The sequence below is a fragment of the Lepidochelys kempii genome, chromosome 7 (assembly GCF_965140265.1).
Source record: "Lepidochelys kempii isolate rLepKem1 chromosome 7, rLepKem1.hap2, whole genome shotgun sequence".
Classification (NCBI taxonomy): domain Eukaryota; kingdom Metazoa; phylum Chordata; order Testudines; family Cheloniidae; genus Lepidochelys; species Lepidochelys kempii.
In genome coordinates this window covers 46,236,942-46,262,510 of record NC_133262.1, presented here as the reverse complement: position 1 = coordinate 46,262,510, position 25,569 = coordinate 46,236,942, and the positions used below count along the sequence as shown (strand labels likewise).

Below are 25,569 nucleotides of genomic sequence, written 5' to 3'. Positions count from 1 at the left end.
CTGCTGCTTTAAGAGGCCCAGACCCCCTACTGTCACTTGGGCACAGGCCTCTGTTCGAGCACTTCAAACTACCCCTTCTGCTGCTGTCCCCTCCCATCCCCCGCCAGTCTCAGCCCTCAGGAGCTGCAGGGAGAAGGGCGGGGAGGTGCCCCCACATGACAGAGGAAAGACCCGGGTAGAACAGGACAACTACATGCCAAGCAGCTCCAGCTGCCTTTGGGCCAAAGCCCCAGACTCACTACAGGGCACAAGCTCCCTTTGGTGAGTAACTCAGCCTAGATTCACTCTGACGTTCTTCAGATCTCCGGCCCACAAAGATGGAAGGTGCTGCTGAAACCCAGCCCCGAGTGAGATCGGCTTGCGTAACCCACTGCTCTGTGGGTGTGTGACAGGGCTCCTCTGTGCCCCATCCACAGAGGGGGCAAGTCAGCTGCAGGCCCAGCTAGGGAACATTAGCTCAAGTGGAAGCAGCTCAGACTGTTGGCCCTAGAGGCCCAATTTCTCAGCCATCACACCTGCATTGTTCAAGGGAAGTTTTGTGAGACTATCAAAAACCCACAGAGCATTTTGGATCAAACCTCAGGCCACAATGATCTTGTCAGGAAGAAAACTGAGATGGTCTGAGTGGGTAGTGCCGAATGCCAGTCCCACTGGGGAGGACAAGTGCAAAGGTGAGATACTGCCAGCATAGCTCGGTTTGAGCAACACCCTCGCCCTGCGTGACGTCTTGCTGAAATCCAGAGCACTACGGTCAGAACAAGCAATGGCTCCACGTGTGTAAGGATCTTATCACATGGCAGCAAAAATGAATGCGATGGGAAGCTAACGGTATTCCCACTCCCCTCTTTGTTTGCTGGGGTGCTCCTTGGTTCCAGCATCTCCCTTCACTTTAGTAAAGCTTAGACGGGTCTGGATCAGGGCCCCAGCTCCAAAGCCCAGCAGGGAATTTCAGAGCCAGGTGCCATTGAGACCATTGCATCATTTAAAGCCAGAGCAGAGCCAAGTCTGTCAGAGGAAAAGGGGACATGGCCAGAGGGTATGGGTATGGGTCAACCTGCTGGCATGGTGCCATTGGCTGCCGAACTTTCCCTTCTCCCAGAGCCCGTGTTCATCGGTGCCTACGTGATTCCCGACACCCACAACGCCCACGATGACAAGGTGTACGTCTTCCTCCGGGAGACAGCCCTGGAAGCCGGCCAGTGGGAGAAGCGGCGCATCCATGCCCGGGTGGCGCGCGTCTGCAAGGTCAGCCACCCCAGGATCAGGGCACGGCTGCGGAGCACTACCAAGTGGCAGGGGAGGGGCATGGCACTGTCCTACTGGGAAACGAGGGCTTGTTTCTCTCTCCTTTTGGCAGGGCTCCTTGGGCTCAGCACTGGCCTTTGGGGAGAGGGATGGAAGTGGTTAGAGAAGGGATTGGGAGTAAAGAGACCTGGGTTTTGTTTTGCTTTGTTGCCCGCTCTGCCACTGATTGGGCAAGTCATGTCCCCTGCCTTGCTTTGTGAAGCTGAGACGCTGGGCTGGGGAGAGTGGGGTAATCGCCCATCCCACCCTCCCTGAGCTGTGGGCATGTCAAGGTTAACAATGCCGGAGGGGGAGGTGACCTGGGGCAGGGAGCGGGCATGGAGGGTTAACACTAGAGGGAGCGAGGGGGGGGGGGGCATCGCAAGCGTCCTCTGAGCGGTGGGTTTGTGGCTGGCAGAACGACGTCGGCGGGAAGCGCAGCCTGATCAATCGCTGGAGCACGTTCCTCAAGGCCCGGCTGGTCTGCTCCATCCCAGGCCCCCAGGCCAGCGAGACACACTTCGACCAGCTCGGTGAGTGGGGCGCGCGGGCCTGCCTAGGGCCGCCATTCCTCAGGGCCCACGGCATGGTCATTTGGGCTGGGATCGTCCCAGAGGCGACCCACTGAGCCGTAGCAGGGACTCCGAGCACCTTGCATCACCACAGCAGCCCTGGCTGCCGACTGAAGGGTGCCGGCTGCTGCTTGCTCCTTCGCCAGAGCGAGTGGGGCACAGTCACTGGCGTGGGAGAGGGGAGGGGGCAAAGGTCACCTGATGAAAGCCCCTCACCCTGCTCCCTGGGCCCAGAGCTGGGTCCCTGAGAGCGTGTGCTCAGGACTCCTCACCCGCTGTCATTGCAGAGGATGTCTTCCTCCTCCGCACCCGGGACCCACAGAGCCCTCTCATCTTTGGCCTCTTCACGGTCTCCAGGTCAGTGTGAGCGGGTAGGCCGAGGGGAGAGGAGGGAAGAGCAGAGCAAAGGGAGCAGCAGGGGACGAGGCTCTCGCACAAACGCAGTGAGACCGGTGGCCGGACAGCGTGGAGGCTGTTACTAGCCAAGCGCCGGGGCGGGGCAGGGGAGAAGAGGGACACAAGGTCTCTGTGGGAGGATGCACGAAGCCCACGGCAAAAACAGACCCCACTGCAGAGCCTCCTAGCCAATCCCGCTCCCCTGGGACCGTGCCAGCCCCTCCCTGCCTGCCCCCATTAGCTAGCGCTGGTCTCCCGAGGATCGCAGGGCAGTGACTGGTGGGTCAGTGGTAAATGGACGTCAGCCTCTCCCGTGCAAGCAGCAGCTCTCTAGCCCTAGGCTGGGTGGCTCAACACCAGCTGTACCAATTAGTGCTGGTGGATCATAGAATCATAGAATCTCAGGGTTGGAAGGGATCTCAGGAGGTCATCTAGTCCAACCCCCTGCTCAAAGCAGGACCAATCCCCAACTAAATCATCCCAGCCAGGGCTGTGTCAAGCCTGACCTTAAAAATCTCTAAGGATGGAGATTCCACCACCTCCCTAGGTAACCCATTCCAGTGCTTCACCACCCTCCTAGTGAAATAGTGTTTCCTAATATCCAACCTAAACCTCCCCCACTGCAACTTGAAACCATTACTTCTTGTTCTGTCATCTGCTACCACTGAGAACAGCCGAGCTCCATCCTCTTTGGAACCCCCTTCAGGTAGTTGAAAGCTGCTATCAACCTCCCCCCTCCCCCCACGCTCTTCTCTTCTGCAGACTAAATAACCCCAGTTCCCTCAGCCCCCTAATCATTTTCGTTGCCCTCCGCTGGACTCCCTCCAATTTGTCCACATTCTTTCTGTAGTGGGGGGCCCAAAATTGGACGCAATACTCCAGGTATTACGCAATACTCCTCACCAGTGCCGAATAGAGGAAAATAATCACTTCCCTCAACCTGCTGACAATGCTCCTACTAATACAGCCCAAAATGCCGTTGGTCTTCTTGGCAACAAGGGCACACTGCTGACTCACATCCAGCTTCTCGTCCACTGTAATCCCCAGGTCCTTTTCTGCAGAACTGCTGCTTAGCCCGTCGGTCCCCAGCCTGTAGCGGTGCATGGGATTCTTCCTTCCTCAGTGCAGGACTGTACACTTGTCCTTGTTGAACCTCATCAGATTTCTTTTGGCCCAATCCTCCAATTTGTCTAGGTCACTCTGGACCCTATCCCTACCCTCCATCATATCTACCTCTCCCTGCAGCTTAGTGTTCTCTCTGCGGCTTCAGAGCACTGCTGGCAGAAGCTGGCAGGAACGGAGGGAAGCTCAGGCAATGGACCCCACTGAAGCTGCAGAAAGGGGCTGCCCGGTCTGAGCCCTGAGTTGGTTAAACCACAGCAGTGTTGCACACAGACCAGGCCTCTCGCGCTGGCTCCCATGGCGGCCACATTAGAGTCCGATGCTCAGGCCGGTCTGTCTCCTCTCTGGCAGCGGGATCTTCAGCGGCTCTGCCGTGTGTGTCTACTCCATGGCTGCTGTACGAGCTGCTTTCAGCGGGCCCTTTGCACACAAGGAAGGAGCTGACTACCACTGGGTGGAGTACAAGGGCCGGATCCCCTACCCCCGCCCAGGGACAGTGAGTGTGGGACACAGGGCGGGGTGGGGGGCGGGGCTGAGAGGTTGGTGACGGCAGGGGAAGGGGTTGGGTCACTCTGTGCTTTAAATTCCCTCCTCTGTTTCCATCTCTCCCCCAGTGCCCCAGCGAAACGTACGACCCTCTTTTCCACTCCACCAAGGACTTCCCTGATGACCTGATAAGCTTCATGCGCAACCACCAGCTGATGTGGAGCCCCGTGTACCCCCTTGGCCGGAAGCCCATCCTGGTGAGGGCCAACGTGCCCTATCGGCTCCGGCAGCTGCTGGTGGACAGGGTGGAGACAGAGTCTGGGCACTATGACATTCTCTTCCTTGGAACAGGTAGAGGCTCTGGGATCTTTACCGCCAGCTCTGAATGTACCTTTTCCCCTCTCCTGCTGGACTGCCACTGGTGAGAGCGTGTCCCGCCCCTGCCGGCACCAGTGAAACCCCCCCACTCTGCCCACACACCAGCCTGCCCCACTGAGCTGTATTAGCTCCTCAGCCCCACCCTAGCAGGGTCCTGTCCTCTCTCTGCGCCAGTCCGTGGGACTCTCAGACTGAGCAGCCAGCATACCTCAGCCATGCCCTGGGGACAGTGACTCCCTGTCCTGTGGTGCTAATGATGTGTACAGATGAACATGAGCGTCCCTGCCCCCAGAGAGCTAGCTGTGTATATATATCACTGGTACATACACAGGTAACCAGAAGCTGGACCCTTCAGCTTCAAAAGCACAAGGCCCACCCCAGAGCAGGTCAATTATCATATCTAGAGTAGCCACTAGAGGGCATCACTCACTTCCCACTCCATCCTCACTGGGGCCTGACCTTGAGCTCTGTAGGTGGCTATGGGGGAGTTTGCAGATGTTCAGGGCTAGCAAATACTGCAGGTGCTTGCTCCATGCCCCGTCGGCAGCCCCCAGGAGTGGGATCTGCCAGCAAGCTGCAGATAGTCACGATGCAGCCTCTTACCAAGAAGAGAACTGGGTAAAGGCCAGGCCTTGGTGCAGTCTGGCTTCTGTCTCCCTTGCTACACTTAGCAGGTCTCTGACTCGGTCTCCTGGCACTGATGGCTCTGAGGAGACGGGACAATGAGGAGGAGGGATGAAAGGGCAGGCGGCTAGCAAAACCCACTTCTCACAGGGCTGGTCCTGGCAGGTCAGCTTTGGCTTGCTCAGAAGTCAAGTCTGATCTCTTCTCCTGCTGAATCCGAAAGGAGAAGACAAAGTACATGTGCTGGCTTGGAAAAAGTCCCCCCTGCTTGGGGAGGACTCTTAATAATTATCCTTCCCTGAGCTAGTAATGATCTCCTCCCTGGCCCTGAGCTAGTAATGATCTCCTCCCTGGCTGGAGAGATCATTACTAGCTCAGGGAAGGAAAGAAGCTCCGTAGCAGCTGATAGCTGCGGCACCTCCCCCTCGAGCACTTCCTGAGGGGGCTCTCACTGGGTCTAGTGGGATTGTGATGGCTCCACGGTTGCTTCCCCAGACGAAGGCAAAGTGCTGAAGGTGGGGCTCACCGGCGGGAGAGGCCAGGACAGCGAGGAGATCAGCCTGGAGGAAATCAGTGTCTCTAAGGTACCCATCCCACCCCCTTTGGGTTCTCTGATTGCCCTGAGGGGCTAGACTGGCTCCTGGGGGAACTGATTCCTCTAGAGGCCTCAGCTGCAGGACCTGGGATGCTTGTTTGTGGCCATTGAAAGTGGCTGCAACAGTGCAGCTTCCTCTGCAGCTGGGGTCTGCACTGGGGGAGTGTCTGGCGGGGCCAGCAGCCTCTCCCAGCCTGGCTGCTGTGGCTGAGAGCTGCTCCTCCCTCAGGGCCAGCCAGGCCCTTGCTCTTTCCTGTCCCAGCCCTCAGTTGCAGCAGCCATGGGCAGAGCTCATGCAGAGCCGTGCCACAAATAGCCAAGGGTGTGGGGTGACCACATCCTGGAGGCTGCACCCCGGCCCCTCCACCCGGAGGCTCAGAGCCTCAGCGCTGTAGTCTCAGAGGGCCTCACCCTCAGTCAGAGGCAGTGCTGTTACCCCCATTGCACAGACAGGAAACTGAGGCACAGGGTAGCGTCAGTGAGTTTCCCAGGATCACACAGAGCCTGGGTCAGAACCTGGCGCTGGATCCTGACCTCTTGTCTATTTCCTGCTGGAATTTAACCCATTCAAGCACAGGGCTGATCCTAGAATAGCAGGGGCTAGGGTGCATCAGGCTGGAGGTGCACTGGCAAAGCAGGGCGGACGTGAGGGATCCAGCACTGGACCATCTGGGGCTGCGGTGGCTGAACTCAGCTAGGAAGTTGGGCAAAGATCTACCCAAGCTCCAGTGCGGTCCTTTCTCCTCTAGGTGCCATCTCCCATCCTGGACATGCAGTTCTCACCAAAGCGGGTAAGGCCTCATTAATGACCATTCACAAAGCCCTATGCAGGGCCCAGTCACACCATAAGACAAGGATGCGACTCCCAGGCTCTCCAGCCAGGAACCACACACTAATGCAGACATTCACATGCTGCAGCTGTGTGGGACAGGATCCCCCACTCCAGGGCACCAGGTGCCAGGCATGGCGCTGGCCGTTTCCAGCTGTCAGGGTCAGGCCCCCCATTGCATGGCACCAGGTGCAGTGCTGCCCAGTTCCAGCTGGGTCAGGTGCCCCATTGCATGGTGCCAGGAGTGGCATTGCCCGAGTCCATGTGTGTCAAAGTGCCCCAATATGAGTCAGGTGCCTACTCCCTGCACTAATCCATGAAGAATAGATATAGAATAGCTGGTTCCTTCACTAGCTAGGAACTGAGGTGTGGGTCCAGCCCTGCTCCCAGGCTGCTGCGTGCCACTCCTCTATGGAAGGGGAGCCAGGGGTGCTGACAGCCATTCTGGTTCCATGAGCAGCAGGAGCTGTTTGTGAGCAGCACCCATGGGCTTGTCCAGCTCTCCCTGTACCGCTGCGAGCTCTACGGCAAAGACTGCGCTGACTGCTGCCTGGCCAGAGACCCCTACTGCACCTGGGACGGCAAGGGCTGCAGCCCCTACCAGCTGACTGAGAAGAGGTGAGCCCTGCCCTGTTCCCTTCACACAGTGTCCACCGTCCCTGGCTGTTTGCTTGGAGATGGGAAGGGGGAATTCAGGGCTAGTTACACACCCTGCAGTCTGGAGCCGCTCCCCAGCAGCCATGGACACCACCCACCGTACCAGACATTGCCCTGGCTTCTCACAGTCAACAATCCAGAACCGCAGCAGCCCCTGCCTGTTCTTGTCCGGGGCCTTCCAGACACACACCTGCCGATGCCTCTCCTTCCAGACCTGCATCCTCCTGCTATTCCAGTCCTGGGCCCCACACAGCCCCACCAATAAATCTCCATTTGACGCACGCCCTGCAGTAGGCACCTAGCTCACTGAGTGTGTTATCTCATTGCACTCCACACAGGCGAGCACGCTGCCAGGATGCGCTGAAGGCCAACCCGGTCAGTCAGTGCCAGGACACCACAGCGGGTGAGAATCAGCCACTGCGGCACCCTTCTCCCACAGGCTGCATGCTGCCTAGCGTGGGCTGCTCTCTGCCATGGAGGAGGGAGCAGGTGGGGGTGAGGCAGAAGCCCCAGCCAGCCTCGGGTGCCTCCAGCAGGACTGGCCATGGGTGGGGCAATCCCACCCCATGATGGAGACATTGCACCAATGCCACATCATGGTGCATCTGCACGCTGTACCACGGCACCGCGCGGTGAGCTGAGCATTGGGGTGCTGACAGCGCCGGGAAGGGCCCCCCCCATGCTGGCAGCAACGTACAGAGACGGCGCTCCTGCGTGGCTGCTGGGGATAGCTACCCCCAGGCTTGTACAGTCACATTGGACAACGCACTTCCCCAGGAAGTGTTGCCTGCAAAACTGAACCCAGCTCAGGTCCAGGGCACAGCGTGTGAGCAAATCTAGCGACAGGCGGCCGTTGACATGGGGCTGGGTGCGGCCGAGTAATTAACCAGCAAACAGTGAGCAGAGGAAAGTATCTTGGGATGGCCAGCTCCATTTCCATAAACGCTGTCCCCCTTCCAGTCACTCCCCAGCATGCCAGGCCGGGAAAGCCGGGATTTACATGGCTCTGCAAACAGCATGTCCTCCGCCTGTGTGCTGGGCACAGCCAGCTGCGTGTGTGCAAAGACGAGGTAGAGCAAGTCACCTCGCACACCCCCCCAGGCCCCTTTTCGTGCAGCAAAAGGTGGTTGTATTGTTGCCAATTACATTTCTGCCCCCCTGCCCCCAAGTGCTCTAGCCAGAGATGGCCCAGCCGGAACGTGGGACTCTCTCAGCAGGTGTGTGGGGCTATTGGAGCAGGTGGGGTCAGGGCAGGGCTGCTCCAGGGGATTAGAGCAGCAAGGGTTGTGGGGCTGGTTTAGAGAGCTGGGGAAGAGGGGGTGCTGGTTCAGGGCATGGAGAGACTCGATGCACCAGGCCCCAGGGCTCTGCTCCCCCCACATGCACATGTTCTTGCAGGGGTCACTGCAGCTGAGGAGAAGCTGGTATTTGGTGTGGAGAACAACTCTACCTTCCTCGAGTGCCTGGCACGCTCTCCCCAGACGGCCATTCGATGGCTCGTGCAGCGCAGCAAGGAGGCAGCCCTGGACGAGGTACTTGGGGAAGGGAAAAGCTAAATCGTGGGGAGTGGTATGGCCAGGCTCCCATGCCCTGCCCCGGAGGGGGCATGGCGATGAAGAGACACTGCCCAGGCCTCCCTGCTCCACCCTGGTCCCTCAGAGGGGGGGACGCAGCTCAAGTCTCTGCCCCTCCCCAGTCCCTCAGAGGGGGTAGGGCAGCGGGGGGGAGGGGGTGCTGCCCAGGCCTGAGCGCGGCCCAGTGCACAAGCAGCTCAGCTGGCACAGTCCCCACACGGGCAATGCCACCGCCCCCGACTGACGAGCAGAGCACGTCGCAAGCTGCAGCCCTGGCTCCCTCCCAACAACCCCTGGGTAGCATCTCAGGGAGCTCTGCTTTGGCCCCTCCCTGTGTCTGCCGCAGGTGAGGACCGGTGACCGCTTCTCCACCCTGGAGCAAGGGCTCCTGATCCGCCAACTGGCGAGAGAGGATGCCGGGATCTATCAGTGCCAGGCAATGGAGCGTGCCTTCTCCCGCCCCCTCACGCACTACAGCCTTCGTGTCATTGGCCACGAGGCCATGGGGGCCAAACGGAGCAAGGGGGCCGAGGAGGGAGGCAGCCACCTGAGCGCCGTGCCCATGCAGCTCCAGTACAAGGGCTACCCGCAGACCCTGGGGGCACCCGGCTTGGACGAGTACTGCAATGCGCTCTGGCACCAGGAGAGGCAGCGGCAAAAGGCCTGGAACCCCAAGTGGCAGCAGCATTCCTTGGAGAGCAAGAAAGGCCGAGCGCGGAGGCATCCCAACCCCCTGAAGCCAGCCAGAGCTGGGCTGAGACTAGTCTGAGCTCCGCACAGTGCCCTCTGCAGGGGGAGCAGGTCACTGAACAGTCTCCATTAGCCGGCCACGTCTCCAGAGCCATTCTGCATGCACAGCCCTGCACACAGGTGCCAGCTCAGCTCAGCTGCTGCCAAGCTCTGCCTGCTGAGAGGCCCACAGACTCGTCATGTACTACCTCAGCCGTGACACTGCCCCTTGCCATCTCCTGGAGCAGGCCAGCGGCCAGTGCAGATGCTCTCAGACACCCCCAGACGAATGGGGCTGCTAAGTCCAGGAGGTGCTAAACCAGGGACTTTGCAGCCACGGCCTGGAGCAAACAGTCTGGTTACTAGGCCGGCTGACACAGACTGATGTGACGCGAGGACTTTAAACTATTTACATACCATGAAATATTTATTCTCTGCATTTTCCTTCTGTCATTTTCTTATTATGCCTCTTATTATTGATAAATACTGGAAATTAAACAGAAGGGAAACCCATGTTTCTTACCAGTCTCCCTTGTTATGGGGAATTGATATCCGGCCTCAGTAATACACTTCTCCCTCCGCCCTGGTGGAGCACAGAGCCCCCCCCGCCCCTTCAGGCAAGCACTGCAAGTCAGTTAGGGAGGATGACACATGGGCTAGGGGATAGGGCACAAGCTTGAGGAGGGAGGAGTTTGGAGTTTTGGTCCCAGCACTGCTACTGACTCAGTATTTGGCGTGGGGCAAAATGGGAACAACCATAATTACCTCCCTCACTGCAATGTTTAACTAGTTATATTTTCTCCCTTCCAAGCCATCTGGTCTTGTTGGAGAAACCTTCTGCAGTGCTGCACTGCTCTTGTGAGACCAAGGCAGCTGGAATAACTCTCCTTGCAGAATGGTACCAATGCTGGGAACTCAAAAGGCAGATGTTAGTCTTGGGTACCAGAGCGGCATAGCATTAATCAGGGAGTGTTCCCGCGCTGGGATCCTCCAACCCGGGAGAAAACCAAACGACATACATGTGGGGACACCCATCCAACAGGCCATTTACCATGATGGAGGCAGCGACAGATGATGTGAAGCCATGACAAGGCCATTATACCCTGCAGGCAGGCTCCAGGCTGTCTCTTGCTGACAAAAGGATATTAAACCTGCAGCATGGTATAAAAGTGGGAACAAGCTATAACTGGCCCCATCCCAGGAGCACAACAATTTTCTGGTATCGTGTGCTGGGACATTAATATACACAGCTTTGTTGGCCAGGCTTGGAGCCTATCTGAACTAATCTGTGCCTTAAGACCTTTCTGAGCCCCTCAAGGGCAGGGCAGACAATAGTTACCCCTTCCACTCCTTTCTTCTGAGGCAGAATTTTAGGACCTTGTGAACATCCACCACATGGAGTTGGCATAGCTGAGGCTTGGGACGAAAGGCACACGGGGAATTACACTGGTTCGTGTAAAAGGCAGAGCTGAGTTGACTATCAGAATAAGATTTGAGTCTAATCCCTCAAGGAAAAGTGGAGAAAGGTTCCTTAAGGGAAAGGGCCTGGAGTTTGCTAACGGGCAGGGGAAGGACATACTGGGTTTTGGAAGGAAATATGATGTCTAGCCATCCATTTGAATGAGGCTATAGGGGCCTTGAGAATGAGTGTTAGGTTCAATTGTTCACGGTGCGGGGTTCGTCAGGAACTTGTTGATATGAAGGTGGAGGACTATGTGGCATGTCTGCCTTAGGATGAAAGGGCTCTGAGGGCGCACGCCAGAACTAATTAATTCAGAGGAAAATCAAGGTAGTTGGGACAGGGGTGCAGAACAGGTCTATGCTGGAGTCCCCTCCCTGCAGCTTTGCTCTCATTGCCCTCACGCTGGGAGCAAGTACATAAAAGCATGACTGATTCACAGTAACAAAGGGAATAAATCCCTTGCAGTAAGTATTCTGCCCTCTTACTTGTACAAAATAATGGAGTGTTAATACCAAAAGTCCTCACAGCAGCCCGAGGATATTAAACATTTGCTGAAAAGAGGCGTGATTCTGTTGGGATTGTGCATACTTTGAGAACTATCCATTTTCACGTATCACCGATCAAAGTGAAATTTACCACAGCCCCAATTCAGCAAAGCACATGCTTGAAATTAAGTCCCATTGAATTCAATGGGAGTTAAGCACATGCCTATGTGCGTTACTGAATCAGAGGCCTGACATCCTAAATGCACCAGGCTTTGTCTCTCTAACTCCAGAACAATCAAACTCACTAAACCTCTTCCCAGCTCCCTGGCTCCATCAGCACATACATGCAATAATTTGTGAACATGCAAATCCAAACCAAAGTCATTTTAGACAACAGTCGCTGTTGTTTTTTTTAATTTTGAAGTTTATTTTACCAAAAAAAAAAAAGGAGAGAGAGAGAGCCAATCGGCAGTTATACCAACTTACAATTTATTGATTTTTTAAAAAATGACATGAAACACAAGTAAAAATAAATACATCATATAAACAACAAATTGTTCAAAGTCTCTGTTCTGGGAGATCAGTGAGCACGCTCCATTAGACAGAGAGAAGAGGGAAGCACATGTGTGCAGCCGGCCAACCGACCCACCCTGCTACAGTAACTCCTCTTTCTGATCACAAAAGACAGGCCACAAACTAAGGCGGTATTAAAAACAGAAAAAACAAAATAAAAAACAAACATCAAAGGATTAGCTCACGCTCCCCTATACAAGCAAATCTACCAGAGAGTTTCTGAATGCAAGCTGGATGGCTAACAATACAAGACCCAAGACACAGTGCAGCTTTGGGCAGCTGTTAGTGGTATTGTTTCAGTACAGGGGGAATAGGGTGGAGCATATGGGGATTTCTTCCCTCTATTCCCTCCACCCTACACAGTTGGTTGATCACCCCCCACTTACAACATCCTCTCCCTTTGCAGATGGGTTTCTTTTCCTTTTCAGCTTGCAAGGAGCCATTCCCAGTGTATCCTAGTTGGACTAAATTCCCCCCACCCTCCTTTCCCCTCAAATTTGGACTACCTGATCTCACTTGAGAGAGCAGAGAAGCACATTCATTGTGAATGGAGTTGCTGTATTTTACCACTTTCTCTTCGCAGAATGTCCACAGACCATGATTTTCTCTAATTTAGCAATTATTTGAAGTTATTAGCAAACATTTATCTGCTTACTGGTGCAAATGCCAATGGAAAACCAACCTGAATTTGCTCGCCAGAAGTATTCAAATGTGCAAGGTGAAGGGAGCTCTCCCATCAGTATTCACACTAGTGAAATTCAATCACATGATTGTTCCCGGAAAGCAAAGTGAATTCTTTCATTCCCAGCAAAGCTTGAGAGAAGCTTGTTTGGCAGTTTTCACCCAGCTTCATCCCCAGATGGCAATGGAACTGAATGTGAGATGCTCCATCCTGCAGAACTGCGTGAAAATACATTGCCCAAGACTGGACTGAGATTAGGTACATCCTAGAAAACTCACAGAAACATCACAGTTATGAGGTCACCTCTTCCCCTAATTCTGTCTTAGTGTCTTGTACTAGTACAGAGTGGAATTTGCCCTGATATCCCTGCTGCTCCATAAACTGCCATCTAAACAGTTCAGCCTAAGTAAGTAAAATCTACTTATTATAGTTAGATACTGACTGAAAGGGGCAGCCAAAGTACAACCCAAGGATTGCACAAGTCGCCAGGGCTTCTGTGCTCTGCCCAGGAATCTTCCTTAGTGTCCAAGTGCTTATCGGAGAGCCCCTGTTCTACTCTCAGTGTTATCTGCAGCACAAATATGAACTATAAGTTACTTTGGTCAGTCCATTTGGAGTCAGAAAATTTAACCGAGACAGCCCCATCACAGGGGATCAGGAAAGAAAAGAGAGGATCTATGTGTCAGCTAGAGAAAAGATAGGAGTCTGGAAAGGAGAGATCAGGGAAAGAGGGAAGACGGAAGGTTGTGGAAGAGGAACGAGGAGACTAGGGCCTGGTCTACACCTAAAACTTAGGTCCACCTAGCTACGTTGCTCAGGACTGTGAAAAATTTCACACCGTAGTCAGGTCGACCTAATCCCCAGTCAAGACACAGGTAGGTCAATGGAAGGATTCTTTCATCCATCTAGCTTCCCCCTCTTGGAGAGGTAGAATACCTACAGCAATGGAAAAACCCTTCCATCCGTGCAGGAAGAGCCTATACTATGGCGCTACAGCAGCACAGCTGTGCCACTGTAGTGGCTGTAACGTAGACATACCCTAGGTAAGAAAGTGTTGTGGAACAGGATTCAAAGAGGTCTCCATTGTCAATACCACCTCTGAATTTCCAAGACATTCTTGAAGATTATAACATCATCAGATAAAGGACTTTCTGATCTTCTATGCCAAAGTCATTAAATAATTCTGATTCCTGGTCTCTGTCATTAAACAGTTCTGATCCATGGTCTCAGTCTGCATTCTCTGCACTTCATGTACTCAGAAGCACGAGAAGCTGCACCTTCCTGGAAGATGTTGCACACCCAGTGGAACTCAGTGGTCAGCATCTGGGTGATGGGGGTTTCTTCAGCACTAACAGAAAACTAAGGGCAGAGGAAATCACCTTCACAAACCTTCCTTCACTCCAGGTGATGAGATCATCTCTCCCAAAGGTTGTGATGCCCCAAATCAATGGGGTTTCATCTTTAAACCACTAGCTAGCGTTTGGGAGATGACACATGGAAACTGGGAGGGTCTGTGGGGAAGGAGATAGTCTGGATTGAGCATTTGTCCGGATGGAGCAGGAAGGAGAGAGGGACCCACCCACCGAGTGCTGGCTGGGGTACAGGATGGGGGTTCAACCCAGGCACTTATGGGGCTAATTAGTCTCCAGCAGTTTATGGAGGATGTGCACTCTAAGCACTGAATGTACTACGAATAGACAGGAGGAGACAGAAGTTTGCCAGGGACAGAGAAAGGTCCCTGTTTACAAGAGTCAATTTAATGCAGGAATCTGCACAATGCAAAAAGAGCATTAGTTTTGCTTGCTTTCTTGACTGAATACAAAAACCAGTGTTCAAAACAAGCACAATTTTAAACCTACTTGCTTGCAGAAAGTAAATATTCCATGTGAAACAACACTGTCATCCAGTGGCTGGGGAAGTAAATTACAGGGGTCCATTTCCTATGGCTATCAGAGGATCCATCAGTCTCCAGTTCCTATGGCTACAGGGCTTGGTTAAACTAATCCTAGGTGCACCTAATCCTGTGAGCAGAAAAATTCCCATATTCCACCCACCAAAGTGAGGGTGTGCCAGAGGCCTGCCCAATTCAGTACCATCCAAAGTGCCCTCCAGAGGCCTCTGGTACTTTCCTCGTGAGACAATGAGCAAAGTCTCTGTGAAAGCTGCTGCTATTTCAGGTACAGCATCCAGAACCATACGTTAACCTACTGTTTAGAGTCAAATCTGTATGCCTCATCTGAGCAGAGAAAAGACACACAAAATGCCCCCATTACAAAGAACTAGCAGGATCATTCAGGTTAAAAGTGCCACCCTGGCACAAACAACGAAGGAACCATACTCCATGCCAAGGGACTCTGGTTAAAAGGTCTGCTCTAACCTAAATCAACAGTTGCCTTCCACAAATATTGTTTAGATTTCCCCCAGGTCTGAATCCTCGCTACTCTTGACAAGAAACCCCCTTGCCTAGGTCCGCTTCCCAAATCCACTAGAGCTTTTGAGAGCCTTACAGAGATACAACAGACAGCTGTGATACAATCAGCGTCACAGTATTTTGCATAAGATGGACACACAAACTGCAAAGGGCATGACTTACAGATGCAGCACTGTCAAGTGTTTGGAGTGGACACCATCAGTTAGTTTGCTTTGTTATTGGGTGAGGGGTGGAGTGGGGGGAAGGGGGAGTTTGTTTATTTCCATGGTACATCCAAAGACAAGCTGTTCAGAAGTTTGCTCAGAACCCCTCGGTTTTCAACTCCTAGGATATGTTAAAGAAGAAAGCACTATTTCAATGTTTGTTTTTAAAATAATTTGCATAGCTAAACTGTAGATCTAAGGCTTCTATGAATGGTGTGGTTACGTCTGACAGACAAGTTCCATTAAAACAGAGAAAGACAGAGAGAAAGCCCCATAACGTCCTACTTTTGTCATGGTACACACAAACACACACACACGCACCGCACCACCTTCCCTCGATAAAGCAGTTCCCCTTTCTTCACAGCTACCTTACACAATATGCCAGAATGCCTTGTCCCTCCCTCCTGAGCTGGTCTGAGTAGACCTCAATAACCGTACTGAAGCATCAGCCCTGGAGGTTTTCCCATCACAGGTTTGTGCCAACAGCTGTCATTGGTCCAATGGCATGGACCACTTTCCAAGGACATTCAGAGTCTCTCTCGTTCCCTGAGGTGGTGACACATAGGTCCAGATCCTCAAAGGTATTTAAGATTCTAACTTCCATTGAAGTCAACGGGATTTAGGAGCCTACATCCCTTCGAGGACCTGGGCCTTTGAGCAGGCATTGAGTTTCCAAGATTACTCAGCAGTTACCAGTGCATGAGCACGCACACAGTGGACAGGATGTCAGGCCATCTAGCTCAGGTGCCCAAACTCATGCAAATGTGGCATTTCAATGCCAAGAGCATGATTTGCCTGCAGACACCAAGAGCTGAACAGTCAGTGCAATTTACTCTCTGTGCTCTCGCTTTTCACTCTCATGTGACACCTCTCTAGTTGGGAAGGGCTGGAGCCCAGCAACAGCACTCCACATGTCAGCCAGGGGGTCCGTTAAGCCAATAGGAGCTCAAGCCTGCTGCCATGAGATCCCCAAGCCCACTTGTCATGAGCCGAGACTCCTTCTCTCTCTGAGAGATTGGTTAGCACGCTAACTTCTCAGCCGCCCAGCAAACACTGTGCCAGAGTGATCCCAACCCCAAGACCAGAGGTTTCTCATTATCCCTTGTACTGCATGGACGCGCCACTGTCACACGCTCCCCCAAAGGGGTGTATATGGCACAGGCAATGCCACATCACTGTAACAGAACCAAACAAGGGAGCTGGCTACTGGGGAACGTTCGCAGTTGGTCCTGCTTTCAGATTATGCTTTGGTCAAATGGTCATTATGTCTCGTCTCCCCCATACAGACAATCCACCAAGCAACCACTGCATTATGGAGGCCAGCAGGTTAGTTTTTCTTTTAAACAACAAAATTAATAAAATGTGGAAAGAAACTCCCCAAACAAATAAATATTTGCCTTCATGAAATAAATTAATGTCGAGATTCTGTGAAGGGGGCAGTTGCTCCGATCACAGAGTCAATGGAGACGGGCGCTGAGTCCGCAATGGTATCCCTTTTCAACCTGTCCTGCTGGCTGGGGTTGATAGGAGTCAAACTGATCCACCTGCTCCCACCCAGGCCTCCTCCTGGAGCCTGAGGGCACACCCCTCAATAGCCTGGTGTGGAGGCCATCACTGGAAGAGAGGGAGGAACTGGGAAAGTCCCCAGGATTGCCCTCGAGCCGCTATAAGATTTAAAGGATTCTTAACCCAACCCAGGCTCGAGAAGCCAGCACCAGAACCACAGGATCAACCTACTAGGGTCACTGCCTTCAGAGGGCTTCATAGAGAAGGCCCCCTGGGGGAGCAGACTGGAGAGTCATGCCACAGCTCAGCATTCCCTCCACTCCCCATCTCATCCTCCAGCAGGGGCCTGGTACGAGCTGTCAGATTATTGTGTTTTGAATTTTTAAGAGGATGAAAAACAAATTGGTTTTCACATGGACCCCCCCCCACACACATCCCTTGCCCTCCCCCGGTACACACACGACATATAGCCTGCTCCTCCCCTGCCCCAATTGAAAATGCTCATCAAGACCCTCTCCTGGGACATACTCCCACCCCGTGCCTCCTTGAGCGAGAAAAGTTCACAGATAAGGCAGTTTGTGGGAGAGGGAGCTCTTCCACACACAGAGATCAACCCAGTGTCTCCACGCCTGAGAAGGGGCACTGAATAGCAACGTCAAGGCTCCCTTTCGGACAACACAGACAGACAAACGGAAAATGCAGGAGAGAAAGCAAGGGAGGCACTCCTATGGTTTGCATTGCTGCCCCCCCACCCTTGCAAGTCCGTTCAGGTTTTGTTCTCCCCACCCTCCCTCCCCAATACAATGCAGATCCTTGACATCTAAAAACATCTCCTCCTCCAGCCCTGCTGCCATAACCCAGAGGTGAAATCCTGACTCCAGAAAGGTCCTGAAACTTTTGCCTCCTGGCTAAGCTGAGATCTAACAGGAACTGGGCCCATTATTTCCCTGTGATCTCTATTACATCGTCGTCTTTGTCTTCGTCATCATTGGAGCTGCATCCCACCTCTGAGGCCTCCTGGGATTCAAACTGAGGCACCTGGGACCGCAGGAGGCCCCCAGCCGGGTAGCCCGAATGAGGGGACATGTAGCCAGGGTAGGCAGACGCCATGCTCCTGGGAAGGCTGCTAGGCAAAACTGGGGCTGGGAAAGGAGCAAACATCCTGGGCTCAGGCAGGAGCGACTGCGTGAAGGGAAGCGAATAGCTGGGCAGCATCCCCGTCATAGAGGGGTTTAGCATGAACGAGGGGACGCTGGCGGTGGCTGAGGTAGCAGCAGAGGAGCTGGCGGTGCCGGCTGTCAGCAGAGGGTCAGTAGTCACAGGGAACACCAGCTGAGGGTCTGGTAGTAAATTGGGCAGCTGGTAGTAGGATGAGCCAGTGCCCATGTACAAGGAGTTTCCTGCTTGGGGGGGAAATGGATGGGTTAGGTTGTGGTTTAAAGAGATAGGGGGCATGGTGAACCCACCAGAGACTGGGTACCCGTGTTCGTACGACTGAACAGACGTTGGCAGGTGGCGCTTTTTCTGCTGCCGACGGGCTGGTTCCTCGGGGACAGAGGGTGAGGTCGACTTGCGCTTGTTGCCCCGTAAGTCCAGCACTGAGTGACCATCGACATTCTGGCTGGTGGCTGGCAGGGCTGAAGAAACCGACGGAGCCAAGCAATGGAGGCCCAATCGCTGCTCAGCTCCCCGGGCTGCTAAGGTGGCTGCGTTTTCTGTCCGGGCAGGGTGTCCATGCACAGTGTTAGTGCTGGGGGAGTTGTGGCGAGACTCCCGGGCAGCGGCTGCCTCAGCATACTGCTGCAGCTCACTGATGATCTCCGGGCTGTCGGGGGAAATGGGCCGAGTGAGCTCTTCTGTGTTAGGGAGCTTGGGTGACGAGGCACTGTGTCTGCCATTGCTTGTGGATTCCAGAGATGGACCCTGAGAGCCTGGAGGTGACAAGGAGATGGAGTGGGTGAGACAGAGAAGCCTGGAGAAACATCCCGGCGCTGGGAAAAGGGAGAAGAGGGGGGACTGAATAGACTCGGCATGGGATGGGATTGAGGGTGGGAGGGAGGGGGCTGCCATGGAATCAGCCAGGGAGGAGAGAAAATGTGGAATTTAAAGATGTGAGAAGAGAGGAAGCTCTTGGGCAGGGATATAAAGCAAGTCCCCTAAATACAGCCCTGGGGAAGACAGTGCAGTGAAACACCCACCACAGAAACCCAACAGAGGAGAGCACTTGGGGCGTGTATCCAGTGCAAGGATCTTCAGTCCCTACCTGAGGCAGCCGTTCGACGGTCTTCACTGCCCTTCGGCTTCCCAGTGGTCCGGATAGCAAAAATCCGCCCATCACTGGTGCGGATGTACGTCCCTGAAACAGACAGGGAGGAAGCAACTGGTCAGACACAGGAACAGCTCCATGCCCAGCTGCTGGCTGCCTGCCCCAGGGAAAGGCTGCAGAACTGGCAGGCAGGGAGAGAAAAGGGCAGCAGAGAGGACACACCAGCCCCTAATCCCCAAACACTTTGATCTCTCTCTCCACGTCTGTGAGCATTGCCGTCGGGCAATGCCAGGGTCACAGTGCTGTGTCAGTGGCCTACAGGTCCATTACAGACAGGCCAGAAGCACCCAAACTGTGCCCACTTGAGTGCTGGGCTGGCAACATGCCAGGAGCCTGCAGCCCACAAGCCATTTACCTAAAACAGAGCAGACTGTAAAACCAGCATGCAGCAGCAACAAGGGCAGCCACGGACCCCTGCAGTCAGGTGCATGCTGGTTCTCTCCTTTAGAGCCTGTCTCCAGTCTGTCCCTGAAAAATCCCTCCCTCTGCTTCTCTCTGTCCCAGGGTTACACACACATGTGGCTCTCTGCTGAATCGCTGCAGGACCCGAATTCCCTTCCCATGCTCCCTTTTCTCCCCCAGGGGAGTCAAACACATTTTCAGGTCACCATCTCTGCCAGTGGCAATGGCTGTGGTTCCACTTTTCCTTATGCAGCGCTGTTGGCGAATTTCAACGGCACTCAACTAGGCTCCATTCAAATAACTGAAACACAGAATCCCTGCCCCGAGGGCCCCAACTGATCACTCCTCTAGTGTTACAGCACTGCAAACAGGCCGACCCCTGGCCCATCTCTGAGAAACGATGCCTGGCCAGCTGCTCCACCATTGTTGGGAGAAGGCTTGTGTAAAGAGCTCGAGCTTGCAATACTCTTGAAAGGCGACAAGACAGACTCCACTGGAAGGGAGAATGTGCCACCACATCTCCTTACAGTCTGACCTGGGGCTCTGTCAGTTGCAACTTCTCCATTGGCTTCAACGGTCTCATAGGTCAAGAACTATTCATCCCCGAAACATGATAGGAGATTGTGTGTTAACATAATGAGATGGGCAACTCTGGAGCTTGAAATCGCTTCCATCTGCTTTAGAAGGGAAGGATGGAAGACCATTCCCTTTGGGGCACTGGCAGGAAATTACAGTATCAGTGGCCTGATCCCCTTCATCTCCCCATCATGGTTAAACCCACAACTAAAGCCTCTGTTTTTTCTGACTCTTCAAGCTTTGACGAAGCCTGTTTATTAAATGCATCTTGCAAATGCAGAGCACTGAAAACAGGAATTTGGGGGGATTTTAGTATATGAGGGCCAGGAGATTAGCAGTTACTTATTTCCCAAGTCAGGGATTTACCTTTAGTCCCTCGGATTATGTGGATGCTCTCACCAGCACTGATTCTCGCCTGCACATCAGTGGATGTGTTTGTGCCTGGAATCACAATATCTGATGGAGAAAGCCAGCATTTGAGAAGTTACATTATGGGCTCAAAAAAGAGTGGGAGAAATCCAGGGCTAAATTCCCTCAGCATCCAGCTAGCTTCCTCAATAAATTCTGCTACAAATGAGATCAGGGTTTAATTATGAGTAACAAAGAAGACATAAGAAGCAGAAGTGGAATCCCCTGGGACTGAGAGCTCAGGAAGGAGTGGGGGTCAGGGGAAATGAAAGGCAAGGTACCCCAGTACACAAGCCCCATCAATTAGAACACAGAACATGGGACTGGGCAGAGCACTGGAAGCCAGCATACCATACAGTGCAGCCAGCATACCTGGCTTTTGAAATATGTTTGGCCTGAAAGCTGCAAAGAGATCAGGGAGCTACAATCAGTATTTGGGGGCAGATTCACTGCCCTGTTTTAGTCCCTTAGCACATCTGTGGTGCAAAACCCACTGCTGGGGATTCTCCAGGTATGGAATCCATAACAGGCATAGAGGTGGCATAACTGGCTCCTACGCCTCCCTCCCTGGTAGGCAAAGGTTAGAGGGGGTAGGGAAAGTGAGTGGCTGGAGCCCACTGTACTCTGGCTGTCCCCAGCTGGTGTATGGTCCCTAGCCACTGTTGCCAGCTGGTGCAAGATAGCGCTGCTCTAACCTAGAACAGCCAGAGTTACTCTCTCCTCCACGCGGCAGGGGAGCTGTTGAGCAGCTGCAGTAGAGAACAGACCGCTCCCAGCCAAGCTGCTGCAGGGGAAGCAGCACCCCTCTTACCTCCAATCTGCACTAATGGATCGGATTCCAGCACTTCAGTTTAAACACCACAGCACATGCTTCAAGGGACACATCTCAATTCATAATCAGACACTTTCCTTCTTGACACAATCCCCCTCAAGGGGCTCATCCAGCTTCTTAGGCCACAGATGAGACACCATAGTTGTCTGGGACACTATTCTATCCCCGAGGGATGGACGGACTGCCTGCCTTCCATCTCTGGATCCCAGGACTCTGTCTCAACCAGCTGTGTTCTCAGGGGGACTTGGTTCCAAAGGAACGACTGACCTGTCGTGGTGACAATCTTCTGAACAAGGACACCAGCTCGCTGTAGATAGTTGATGGGGAAGTTGACAGTGGGGTTGGAACCAGATGCCGATCCCACGCCACCCAACGGGACATGCCGAGGCATCATAGGAATGGGGGTGGACTGAACAGGGCGGACGCTTGCCACTGGCTTGTCCTCGCCCTTGAAGACTGGTCGCCTAGTGGGAAGAGGGAAAAGGAGAGAGTGTCAAACGGAGTTATGTTCTTTTGGAAGGAGAGTCCCAACTGTATTTGGTTCCACCATTCTCAGTCATTCACATGGGTAATCGTGAGGCTCTGCACTGAGAAAATTGCTCATGGAGGCAGAAAAACCCCAAATGCAAAGCCCTGAAACTCTTTGCTCTGCTCCCAGTTCTGGAGAGAGGCAGTGGGAATCTCACTGCTCCAGGATCACAAAGAGAGAGTGAAGTCGCTAAAGTTTGATCTCTGAGTTAAAGCATAGGACTGGCCGTCAGGACTCCAGCCTCTATTCCTGACTGTCACTGACCTTGGGCAAGTCACTTCACCTCAGTGTCCCCATCTGTAAACTGGGGGTGCCTTCTCACCAATGGCAGAGACATGCAAGCAGCCAGCCAGCATTTGCACAGCACTCCCAGAGCCTCAGATTGGGCAATGCAAAGTGTTACGGGGAATTACACATGTTCCAGGTGAAGTGAAGGCAGATGATAGACACAGTGACTCTGGCTATTAGCCAGAAAAGTGGTGTGTGGGGACAGGTCTTGACACTTTCACTACCTGTCTGGATTCTGCATCTCTCAGTTTGATACTATGCCCATTCTCTTAGCCACAGCCATTGCAATCAGTGACACCCCCCACTGAGAAACGCTGCATGTGCCCCCAAGGCTGCAAAGGGAGCCTTCCTCCCTAATCAGCTGTTTTCCCCACCTTCCTTGCTTCATTCCCCTTCTTCATGAATCCGTATTTATAGTTGGCAGGGGAAGGAGAGGGGGCAACACCCAGCCTTAATATTCTCATTTCCTAGGAGCCAAGTGAGAACGCCCAGGGTAACAGGTTAGTCTTCATCTACCCCAGCTGTTTTTCCTGCCCCGCCTCTCCCCTCATCTGAAGTCCTCAGCAGAACAGGGAAAGAAATAAGCACCCACCAATTCCTTTGACTGAAGGCAGGGATGCTTGTCAGGCTCTGGTCACTGGCTGGGTAATACTGTGCATAGGATGGACGGGTATAGGGGACGGATGCTCGCTTCTCTTCCTCATAACTCTTCTTTGCTGCCTTCTTCTCTGCCTTGGTCAACTTGTGCTCCTTCCGGTCAATCAGCAGCGACTCATGCTGGAAAGGCTCCTGTGGTCACAGCACATAAACATATTGAGACACCAACATACCACAGGAGGGCAGTAGACAAACCCAAATGATAGAATTCCCTCCCTGTATCCCAGGCAGAATAACATGGCAACTGGCAGACTCTGGGCAGTATTCTGGGCCCTGGTCTACACTGGGGGGGAGGTCAATCTAAGTTATGCAACTTCAACTACGTGAATAGCTGAAGATAAATCAACCCCCGAACGCTACCCTGTCAACTCCGCCTGCGCCTCTTCTGGCGCTGGAGTACAGGAGTGGACAGGAGAGCGTTCGGGGGTTGATTTATCACGTCTAGACTAGACACGATAAATCGATCCCCGCTGGCTAGATCGCTACCTGCTGAGCTGGTGGGTAGTGAAGACATACCCTGGGTGGACTCTGGGGGAAGAGTTCAAAACTAGTGCAATGGACACTATTATAGACAATATGATTACTTCTTATAAATAATCTGTGCACCAACTCCACAATGATCTCACTGCATAACACTCACAGGAACATGCTTATTCACAATACTCACAATGCATGCACTACGACAGCACATAAATGGAGCAATTCTGTTACTGCACTAAATGCCCCATAGCAGGCTTTCCTTTTAACCATGAATCTCTGTATAGAGATAGCCAGGCAGACACAGTCCTTCATTTCTCCTCTCCTCCAAAAGCCTTAACCAAACTACCCCAACCTATGTTCTTCCTAGATGCTCTACCTACTTCTGAGGGCATTCTGCACCAAAAAATTAAAAATTCTGTGTATAAAAATTTTAAAATTCAGCAAAATTCTGCAAATTTTATTTGTCAAATAAATGTGGAGGCGCCAGCATGGCATTGGAGAGCACAGGCCACTGGCTGCACAGAAGTGGTAGATCACTCCCCCTGGGGGAGACTCAGCAGTGAGGCTGCACTCAACCCTGACACAGTGCAAAAAGGAGGCCTGCCCCAGAAACACCCCAGTGTCCTGCCCCTCTGTGCCAGGTGCACATCGGTGTGGGCAGGCAGGCTGGCTCAGCCCAGCAGGATCCAAGTGTGGGGGGACTTAGTGTGGGGGGACCCAGGCGTGGATTGAGAGGGTTCTGTGTGGGATCATTGGGTGTGGGAGGCTCAGTGGGGGATCCAAGTGCACAGGGGATCTGGATGCACAGAGGCTTGTTGGGAGGTTCTGGATGCAACGGTAATGGGATGCTACAGTGGGGTCCAGGTGAAGGTGGTTGGGGCTCAGCGAGGAGGGAAGAAGGGCTGGGGAGGTCTGGGTGTGGAAGAGATAGAGCTCGGCAGCGGCTGTGGGGGGTCTCAATGTGGGAGGCAGATGATGGGGGACTGGGGCACAGTGGGGTGGCGATCCAGGTGCAGGGGGCTCCTCAGGGGGGTTCTGAGTGCAGGGGGGTGCGGCTCAGCTGGAGGGTCTGGGTATGGATACTCAACAGTTGGGCAGATGGGGGAGCAGTTTCCTTTACACTGATCCCTCCCCCTGCAGCTGAGGAGCGATGGGTGCTTGAAGCGGTGTGGGGAGGGGATCAGAGAGTTTGCAGAGATTTCTGCAGCTGGGGGAGAAATCTGGGGGTGGGTCTGATCCAGCACCGGATACTGTGCAGGAGAAGAGAAAGTCCCGTCCTCCCCAGCCCATCCGGGACTAGCAGCTGAGCCTGGCGCAGGGTAGGAGCCACCAGCCGGGTCTTCCCCAGTCCCGTCCCCTGCCCTACAGGTGATTTACCTCTGCTGGCTGCCGTGGACACCCGAAAAATACTGCTTGGGAGGGTCGCATGACCGCTCTTGTGGCTTCCCTTTGCTTTCACATCAGAAAGTCATTTTTTCTTCAGGGAAGCAAAGAAATCTGCGCATAATTCAGTGCATAATTCCCCCAGGAGTATCTACCAAAGGTCTAAGGAAATCTGCACATGAACTTCAGGTCTTGCGTTTGACAATGGAACAACAGATTTCTTGATACCTGACACTGATCATGGACTTGTCTCAGAGACATGCACAGTCCCTTATAACTAATATTGTTTTGGAACACTCTTATCTTAACCAAGGTATCACAACACAGGCAGCTCCATTTTCTCCTGGGGTAGACCGTTATTCACTGAGCTCAGTGTCATCCCTAACTGGCAATGACATCTGGAAGCAGCATTAAGAACAAAGGTACATACCTTGGTGATAATGTGAGGGTATTTGAGACAGGCTAGCTGTAAGACAGACTCCTTGATCTTGTTTGGGTCCAATGCCAGCTGGGCAGGATCTGACTCCTCTTCTACGAAGTGCAGCAGGTTCTCCACCTCCCTCCGGGTGAAGTTTAGCACTGGATTCAGATCATCCACAACACGATCTGGAGAATGGAGGGAATGCATCATTCAGAGAAAGGAGGAAACAGTTTACTGCTCTCTGCTGTACTCATTACATTCCTGCTTATAGATTTCCCAGCTCTTAATCTGTGCTTTCCACAGCACTCTGCTGTGAATATCTGCAGAGGGACAGGGATCATTCCACTGCACTTTGAGACATGACCATGCAGGTATTTGAATATTGACACAAACCAGGCTAGGGAATGCTTTGCTCTCCATATATTACAACAAGGTGATATGGGCCATTAACATCCTGGCATACACAAACCTGGAAGCTGAAGATACTGTACATACAATATGGTTGAAGAAGTTCCCCATCTCACCCTTGGACATCAGAAGCCTGAAAATATTATGTGGACATTGTGATAAAAAGGCAGCTGCAAAGGCGAACATCAGTAACTAACGAGCCAGAACCACAGAGAAAGGCTCAAAAGTTTATAGTGACTAACCAGTGACTCAGGTTTCCGGGGACTACAAC

The 25,569-nt window shown here is 53.2% G+C and overlaps 3 protein-coding genes across 8 annotated transcripts in view; 1 reads left to right on the top strand and 2 right to left on the bottom strand.

Moving 5' to 3' along the window:
- Positions 1 to 9,753, top strand: part of LOC140914519 (semaphorin-3D-like) — a 53,018-nt gene extending 43,265 nt beyond the window's left edge. For both annotated transcript variants that reach the window (XM_073352504.1, XM_073352505.1), the window contains 11 exons: positions 1,100 to 1,245; positions 1,703 to 1,817; positions 2,144 to 2,213; positions 3,726 to 3,870; positions 3,989 to 4,211; positions 5,358 to 5,446; positions 6,207 to 6,248; positions 6,747 to 6,904; positions 7,282 to 7,346; positions 8,342 to 8,475; positions 8,864 to 9,753. In XM_073352504.1, coding sequence (XP_073208605.1) covers positions 1,100 to 1,245; positions 1,703 to 1,817; positions 2,144 to 2,213; positions 3,726 to 3,870; positions 3,989 to 4,211; positions 5,358 to 5,446; positions 6,207 to 6,248; positions 6,747 to 6,904; positions 7,282 to 7,346; positions 8,342 to 8,475; positions 8,864 to 9,286 — 1,610 coding nt within the window. In that variant the 3' untranslated portion in view covers positions 9,287 to 9,753. The remainder of the gene's footprint in view (positions 1 to 1,099; positions 1,246 to 1,702; positions 1,818 to 2,143; positions 2,214 to 3,725; positions 3,871 to 3,988; positions 4,212 to 5,357; positions 5,447 to 6,206; positions 6,249 to 6,746; positions 6,905 to 7,281; positions 7,347 to 8,341; positions 8,476 to 8,863) is intronic.
- The window catches only part of ACY1 (aminoacylase 1), a 455,667-nt gene extending 443,331 nt beyond the window's left edge, over positions 1 to 12,336 (bottom strand). Inside the window, exon 1 of the mRNA XM_073352547.1 lies at positions 12,333 to 12,336. The gene's annotated coding sequence lies outside the window, so the exon portion shown is untranslated. The remainder of the gene's footprint in view (positions 1 to 12,332) is intronic.
- Positions 12,333 to 25,569, bottom strand: part of RAD54L2 (RAD54 like 2) — a 93,639-nt gene continuing 80,402 nt past the window's right edge. For 4 of the 5 annotated variants that reach the window (XM_073352534.1, XM_073352536.1, XM_073352535.1 and 1 more), the window contains 6 exons: positions 24,900 to 25,075; positions 22,542 to 22,738; positions 21,400 to 21,596; positions 20,259 to 20,348; positions 18,852 to 18,944; positions 12,333 to 18,519 (listed from right to left, as the gene is read on the bottom strand). In XM_073352534.1, the coding sequence (XP_073208635.1) occupies positions 17,528 to 18,519; positions 18,852 to 18,944; positions 20,259 to 20,348; positions 21,400 to 21,596; positions 22,542 to 22,738; positions 24,900 to 25,075 (1,745 nt within the window). In that variant the 3' untranslated portion in view covers positions 12,333 to 17,527. The remainder of the gene's footprint in view (positions 18,520 to 18,851; positions 18,945 to 20,258; positions 20,349 to 21,399; positions 21,597 to 22,541; positions 22,739 to 24,899; positions 25,076 to 25,569) is intronic. The other variant, XM_073352539.1, reaches the window with a different exon arrangement.